Here is an 8,392-nt window from a genome sequence, read left to right as displayed (position 1 = left end):
AAGAATATCAAATCAGTGTCAATACATCCCATATACATGATCAACAAAAGTCAGAATCAGAATGCAGTCTCCAAAAAGTAGCTATGCAGTCAGAGCAATCGCCGTCTTCTCACCAATGTCCACCCATGCTGTACTAAAGATGCCTTATACTGATGGCGGTGGAGGAGGGGGAAAATGGGAATAAAACAAACGTCGCAAATGGAGCCAGTCCTCCTCCATGGCTCTCTGGGAACGCAACCAGGATGCCATCTATTGCTCCAGTACCAAAAGGCGTGCAGCAGAGTCCTGTGGCAATGGTCGAGAGGGCTGCGAAGAAGCAGGGTGGGTCTGACCCTGACACTGACACGGCGGTGGCTAAGCTCTCTCGAGCACCTGAATGCGCCGTGTGAGTGCCTCCTGATGGACAACAAACGACATCAGAACGTCCTCAATAGAATACCCCATATGGAAAGGATGGTAGGGGTCGGATGGCGGCATGACAGGCGGTGACGTCCAGAGAAATGGCTCAATGGCTGGATCGAAAGGTGGCACGGAGAATGGAGGAACAGGGGGAATAGCAGTAGAAAACTGTGGTACAACTGGGATAGATGTCGGCACATGTCCAAAGGGATGAGCCGAGGAACCCTCTCTAGGTCGAGCTGGAGGTGTGAACTGAGCAAACGAAAAAGAGGAATCAATGTGACGTGCATCGGTGGTATGTGGGGGAATAGGTGGGAGCTCATCATCAGAGTCAATCCACCCATTCTGGGTGTGCGCATACCGGGGATCAATATGGGTCGCGAATAGTGCATGCTCGGGCTCCAGGGAAACAGGATCAGGTAGGGGAGCAACAATAGGGTCAACAGGTGCATCAGCGATGAAAGGGGCATCAGCCTGATCAGCAGCAACAACATGATCGCCCTCCAAAAGTGGAGCATCGACAGGGTGATCATCAATGGGTAGATCAGCAATCAAAGGGTCAACAACGGGTATACCAGCATGAATAGGGTCATGCTCAAACACAGGGTCAAGAGCGGCTACCGGCTCGGGGGCCATGGTAGGCTCGGGGTCATCAAACGCCATCTCAAAATCTGCGTGGTCAGCAAACGCAGGGTCAGCAAGGTCAACTGGGTCAACCGGGTCCTCCATAGGCTGATCCAGGGGTATAAACTCTATGTCCTGATCTGGGTCGAACCCAGGGGGAAAGACAGGATCGGAATCCTCCTCAATATCGTGATCGAAAGCAAAGCTCGGGGCAGGGGCAACAGAGGATGCCCTATCAGGATCTGAACCGTGAGAAAAGTGTTGCGCATCCTGAGTGTGTGATGGTGTGGAGGCCACAGACTTGAAGGAGTCTGGGACCGGTGAGTGAGCAGGTGACTCCTCAGCGGGAGCATCTGCGAGCAACAAAAGATCACCAGCAGCTAGAAGGGCCTCGCCCTGAACATCATCCTCTAGGGGCTCGTCATCAAACAGATCGACGTCGTCATCAGCGTCTGCGTCGAGGAGTATATCAAGAACAGGGTATGAAGCAAGTGGTATCGGGGCAGGGATCTCTACGAGCGGTAGGTCCCCAGCAAAAGGGCCATCAGCGGGCTCGTCGACAGCATCGGGTAACGCAAAGGGCTGGAAGTCATCCTCGTTCGTGCTGGTAACATCTGATGTGTGGACCTCATGCTCCGAAGACTCCAGGTCGTCTGATACAATGGGCCTAGGGCCCGTGGTGTCCGAATCACCAGTGCCTGACGAGTCCATGGTGTCTGTAACACAAACACAAATATGCACAAATAATCAATCATACAATCAGATAAACACATTAGTCACCAATTAAATAATCCTCCTAGTCCCACTAGCCTCCCAGCCTCCCAGACTGATCTTCCTAGTCCCACTAGCCTCCCAGCCTCCCAGACTGCTCTTCCTAGTCCCACTAGCCAATTCTCCCAGCCTCTCAGACTGCTCTTCCTAGTCCCACTAGCCAATTCTCCCAGCCTCTCAGACTGCTCTTCCTAGTCCCACTAGCCAATTCTACCAGCCTCTCAGACTGACTCCCTAGTCCCACTAGACAACTACCTCGGTCTCCCAGACCGAGCCTCGGCCTCCCAGACCGAGCCTCAGCCTCCCAGACTGAGCCTATAACTAACAAATAAAATTTGCTCAACATTTGTTTCTAAAAACGTTTTGGATCTGGACTTAAATGGTATGCAATGTAAAAATGTTTTCGTGAGAGCCCTAGTGATCATAGTCTAGACTCGAGAAGGAATCCTAGTTCGATATGATCAGAGCTCTGATACCAAGTTGTCACACCCTGGCTTTGCGGAAGCGTGGTTAATTTGGTGTGACTTCTTAATACCATAGCTTAACCATAACAAGCTATATGAAATAAAAACCATGCAAGATCATCCATTAAATTAAGTTTTAAAAACCAAATACAACAACATTGTCTTAGGACGTTGACTCAAGCAACTGAAACTACAACCAGATAACATATATCATTGTTCAGAAAACACAAACATCGACATGAAACAAACACAGTTTAAGGACTGTGACTCGTCCAGGAAAAAGTCACATCCCCTAAACCCGGATAACCTCGTAACTCCTATGCAGCGGGAAAACATAACATACCGCGCCAGATCTTTAATTTCCTGAAATACATATAAGTTGGAAAAATCAACAATAATGTTGAGCGAGTTCATGTGTAAGTGAGTAATAAAAACCTTTGTATGTATAAAATCCTGGTATGTAGCAAATAAGGAAAAAGAGATCACCAATGGTTTGCAAGGCCATTGATATGTGTGAAGTGCAAGTAGGAAGACTCAAACCTAGCGGATTTATGCGTCGGGCACAAAGTCACCCCGAGGTCCGTTATGCTGGGCCTGGGGCTGGGCTCGCTACACCTAGATAGATCTACCGCTCCTGTCCCTCGGTCCTACCCTGAGGATTAATGGCCTCAAGTTTCCGCCTACCCACTCACATGATCTAGTAGTAACCCTCCTTACGCTAACCATACCATGTATAAAGCACTTGTAATCAAAGTAACATGTATTTCACCCCCGTAGTTTAGAAAACTGAAAACAATTAAGAGTAAAGGGGGACATGAACTCACAGTGGTGCGTCTCTAATAAGAAGATCTCCTGATCAAACCGCTGAGCGACGACCTACACGTACTAAATCTATTAGACGGACGGCCGTGCCTTAAGGTTTAAGTTTTTGGGGAAAATAGTTAGACAACTATTTCGTGTTTACACTTGGCAAATATTTGGTAGATATTTTCCTTCCCAAGGATGGGGGTTTTAATACATGTGTGTTCGTATATTTTCGGAATATATTATTAAGTCCCACTTAAAATATATTTTAATCCTTTCCCCAAAATATAAATATTTTTCCAAAAATATTATATTTTAATCCACATATTTTTCCAAAATAATACTTTTGTCAAAAATAGACATTTATGAGTATTTTCTGAAAATACGTAAGTTACGGATAAAGATCGGGTGGTATTAATAATTACCGGTGTAACTTAAATAATTATTGCGAAGGCGTTCGTATTATTTTGGAATAGTTACTATTTGGTAATATTATTTTTACCCTAAAAATAATATTTCTATAGTTCACAAAATAATCATAAAAATTCACAAGTGTTGTTATGAAAATATATATACTAAATATATGTTTATCAAGTTTTATTTTGTGAAAATCACACCTCCGATATTTTGTAAATAAAGTCGTGGCGAAATTTACATTTTTGCAAACAAGTTAAAAATATATTTATAACACTTGTGATGAAAATATTTCCAAGTGTTAGGTTTTTGGAAAAATTTCGCCAGAGTTTCCCCTGTAACTGGAGGTGGCCACGCTTTCAAGCGTATCATTTCTTTTTAAAATTCAAACCAATCAATTTTCTCGTTCAACAATAAGAATATCCAACCATCAAACTAGTCAAAATGTATATAAATCGCAAAAATTACATGAACTTGTGGTTTGTCCAAAAATATGTAGTAATTTCCATTACTTTTAGTGGATCTTGGTATAAATCTACTCGGTTTCTTGAAAGTCTCGTTTTTTAAGGAATTTCTTCTTTACAACTTCTTGTCGAATTTTACAAAAATAGTTCTTTGTCGAAACTTAGTGTCACACAAGTGTTTTCATACTTGTGTGTTTAAAATCACACTTGTTCATGAAAGATTCGGTTTTAGAATATGTTTTCTTTTGACACTTGGTCCTTTGAAAATACCGTTTGTAGATCCGTAGATCTACTAGTTTAGAACACTATTTCATAAGTAAAATCGTTTTTTCACAAGTTCATGCTTCGTAAGTGGTAGTGTTCATCATTTAACCCCTTTTTACACTTAAACATACTCTATGTCATGATTTATGAACATGACTAATCCAGGTTAGATGATGATCCGAGCTACCACAACATAGATCGGCACTAAATAATCACCACAAAACAAGTCTTACAAGATTTACACAACCCTTATGCTTTTAACCAACACATTTAACATTTTAGTAAACTTTTAGTATGTCTTTTTGTAAGTTCATGACTTTTAACCGACAAAGTTCGTTTTAACCACGTTAGAATAGATCAAGAGTGTGTTTAAAGTCACTTACTACTAGCTCGAGGCTAGGGAAGAAACTAGTCGAAGAATGAGTGGATAAAAGCAATGAGGTGAGGTCCTTCACGATCCGAATGCACCGAGCTCCTTTGTATGAGATCCTTGACACTTGTATGTCTTGGAAATGCAAGATCAAAACTCGAAAATGGTTAGGTGTTTGTGGGTGTGTTCGGCTGAAAGCTCCAAGGGAGAGGGAGAGAGTGTTTTGTTGAGTTTGTGTGTGTGAAATGAATGATGGACTAATCCTCATACTTATAGACAAACTCTACAAGTTTAACCATAGGATTTCGTGTTCCCTTAATATTAGACATTAGGATTTAAATAATCAAATGAAGGACAAAGGTGTCCCTTGGGGACCAAATTCGGTTAGAGGGGGGGGGTCTTAGTTCAATTTCAACCAATAGTTAGGATTTAGTTAAGTTAAGTTGGAGGTTAACTCGGTTACTAGCGTGTTATGCACTATAGCAGGTGTTAGGGTATCCGGAGACCCTAACTGGCTCAGAAAAAGTGAAACAATGTAAATGGCAATATTTTTATGTTCCAGGAAAAGTCCGGTTGTTTGGTTGGATAGTGATCCGTTAAAGTGCTTAACAAAGCTTTAAAGTGTGGTTATTACTGTTTTTAGTGACACAACTTATTCCCAACACTTTGAAAAGTGTCTAGTAATATTTTTCTCATGTTTTGGCACTTTATTAGTTAGCTAAATGCTGAATTTATAATTAAAGTGCTGAATTTTGTACTTAAAGTACGTTTTAGGCACATCCGGTCACTATAACTTATACCTAGTGACGCAGTTCTACAACCCTCTTATCCCTACACTCTCTACTAGTGTAGTAAACTATCTCGGGCTCATAAAGGCCTTAGAGGCAGTGTCTGCCTGATGCTGGCTATATCAGCATGTTTAATAGGTTATCCGTTCATAGTGCTACTGTGCTTTTGTGCATCAAGGTTGTCACTAGAGTTCTGTATGTAGTTAATGGAGTGACAACAAATAAAGTATGATGCAAGCATGTACATGTATCAGTATTCAAGTAGCAGTTTATCCATAATTTCAACTAAGCACAGTAATTAAGCAGTAATTAATTATTAATTAAGTCGTACGGATACCTGATTTAGTGAGGGTTGTCACATTCTCCCCCCGTTAGAAAATTTTCGTCCCGAAATTTTAAGTTCTGCTTCTAGTTGCAGGGTTCTTGGGAAATAAGTGGGGGTATTTCTCTTTCATCCGGTCCTCACACTCCCAGGTGTATTCAGGACCATGTCTGGTATTCCAACGAACCTTAACGAGCTTGACACTACTCCGGCGGGTTTAGTTCACTTTCCAATCCGTAACCTCAACCGGTTCTTCGACAAAATGGAGCGTGTCGTCAACATGAATCTCGTCGGTGGGAATGACAACGGTATCTTGCGTTGGACTTTTCTTCAAGTTTGATACATGAAATGTATCGTGAACACCATTCAGTTCAGTAGGTAAGTCCAGCTTGTATGCTACTAACCCAATTCTTTCCAAAATTCTGAATGGACCAATGTACCGCGGATTCAACTTTCCACGCTTCCCGAAGCGTGCCACACCCTTCCAGGGTGATACTTTCAACAAAACCATATCACCTACCTCAAACTCTAGAGGTTTCCTTCTTCGGTCCGCGTAACATTTCTGACGATCACGAGCCGCCTTGATGCGATCTCGGATCTGTGCGATCTTGTCTGTGGTTTCCTGGACCATATCAGGACCAACCAATTGTCTATCACCTGCATCAGACTAACAAAGCGGTGATCTGCACTTGCGGCCATATAGAGCTTCAAATGGCGCGACACCAATACTGATGTGATAGCTGTTGTATGAAAATTCGACCAATGGCAAATGCTTATCCCAGCTACCTCCCAAATCCATATCACATGCTCTCAGCATATCTTCCAAAGTCTGTATCGTCCGTTCGCTTTGTCCGTCGGTCTGTGGGTGAAATGCAATGCTCAGATTCAATTGTGAGCCAAAAGCTTCTTGGAAGGATTGCCAAATGCTTGATATGAACCTTCCGTCTCTATCAGAGATGATCGAGAGAGGTACTCCATGGCGCGTAACGATTTCTCTCATGTAAATTTCAGCCAACTTACTCGTATTATCCTTCTCTCTGATAGATAAGAAGTGCGCAGACTTCGTTAATCGGTCCACTATTACCCAAATAGTGTCATGACCTCTTGGCATTCTTGGAAACTTTGTAATAAAATCCATGGAAATTTGTTCCCATTTCCACTTGGGAATTTCTGGTTGTTGCAGAAGTCCTGAAGGCTTCTGGTATTCAGCCTTAACCTTGGCACACGTTAAACACTTGCTCACATAAACAGCAACATCGCCTTTCATCCTAGGCCACCAGTAGTAATCTTTAAGATCTTGGTACATCTTATCCGCTCCTGGATGGATAGAGTACCGTGATTTGTGAGCTTCATCAAAAATAACTTTCCTCAACCCACCAAACAGAGGAACCCAAATCCTTTTCTCAAAACATAACGTTCCTTCCTCGTTTGGCACCAAATGCTTCTCCATCCCACAGAGATATTCTTCTTCAAGGTTTCTTTCCTCAAGAGCTTCTTTTTGCGCGGCACAAATGCGTAGAGAAAGATCTGTTTGGATAATCATTTCCAAAGCCCTAACCCTTATGGGCTTGATCCTTTCTTTTCGGCTTAGGGCGTCGGCGACCACATTCGCCTTCCCTGGATGATACTTTATCTCGCAGTCGTAATCATTCAACAACTCAACCCATCGTCTTTGCCTCATATTCAACGCCTTCTGATTGAATATGTGTTGTAGGCTCTTATGATCTGTGAAGATCGTACACTTCTTACCATATAGGTAGCGTCTCCAGATCTTTAAAGCAAATACCACTGCGCCAAGTTCCAAATCATGCGTGGTATAATTCTTTTCATGCACCTTCAGTTGACGCGATGCGTAAGCTGTAACCTTTTGGCATTGCATCAACACGCAACCCAAACCTTGGCGTGAGGCGTCACAGTATACCACGAAATCGTCAGTACCTTCCGGTAGTGCTAAGATTGGCACATTGCAGAGCTTATCTTTCAATATCTGGAACGCTTCTTCCTGTTTGATTCCGCAATCAAACTTCTTATCTTTCTGCGTGAGGAGCGTCAATAGTTGAGCGATCTTTGAAAAATCCTCATTGAACCTTCGATAGTAGCCCGCCAAACCTAAGAATTACCGAATCTCGGTTGGCGTCTTTGGCGTTTCCCAATTCTTGATCGCTTCGATCTTGGTGGGATCCACATGAATTCCATCTCCATTTACCACATGTCCAAGAAACTGGACTTCACGTAGCCAAAACTCGCACTTCAAGAATTTGGCGTACAGCTGCTCCTTTTTCAGCAACTCCAAAATAGCTCTTAGATGTTGTTCATGCTCGGCCTTTTTCTTTGAATAAATCAAAATGTCGTCGATGAACACAATCACGAACTTATCCAAGTTCGGCTTGCAAACTCTATTCATCAAATCCATAAAGACTGCCGGTGCGTTTGTCAACCCAAACGGCATAACTAGAAACTCGTAGTGTCCATAGCGAGTTCTGAAGGCTGTCTTCGGGATACTTTCCTCCTGTATCCTTAGCTGATGGTATCCAGATCGAAGATCGATCTTTGAATAAAAGCCTGAACCTTGCAGTTGGTCAAAAAGATCATCGATTCTTGGCAGAGGGTATCTATTCTTGATCGTCAGCTTGTTCAACTCCCGGTAGTCAATACACATACAGAAACTACCGTCCTTCTTCTTGACAAACAGGACCGGAGCTCCCCAA

At 42.8% G+C, this 8,392-nt stretch overlaps 1 protein-coding gene across 1 annotated transcript; it reads right to left on the bottom strand.

Annotated features, from left to right (window-relative positions):
* Positions 1 to 354: 354 nt before the first annotated feature.
* Positions 355 to 1,734, bottom strand: LOC118481725 (proline-rich protein 36-like). The gene is made up of 2 exons (XM_035976943.1): positions 1,414 to 1,734; positions 355 to 1,131 (listed from the first exon to the last, which is right to left on the bottom strand). The coding sequence occupies exons 1-2, from the start codon at positions 1,732 to 1,734 to the stop codon at positions 355 to 357; spliced, it is 1,098 nt and encodes a 365-aa protein (XP_035832836.1).
* Positions 1,735 to 8,392: the final 6,658 nt, after the last annotated feature.

The sequence above is a fragment of the Helianthus annuus genome, chromosome 9, assembly GCF_002127325.2.
Source record: "Helianthus annuus cultivar XRQ/B chromosome 9, HanXRQr2.0-SUNRISE, whole genome shotgun sequence".
NCBI classification, from domain to species: Eukaryota; Viridiplantae; Streptophyta; class Magnoliopsida; order Asterales; family Asteraceae; genus Helianthus; species Helianthus annuus.
The sequence above is the reverse complement of the archived record's forward strand: the minus strand, read 5'-3'. Positions and strand labels throughout refer to the sequence as shown.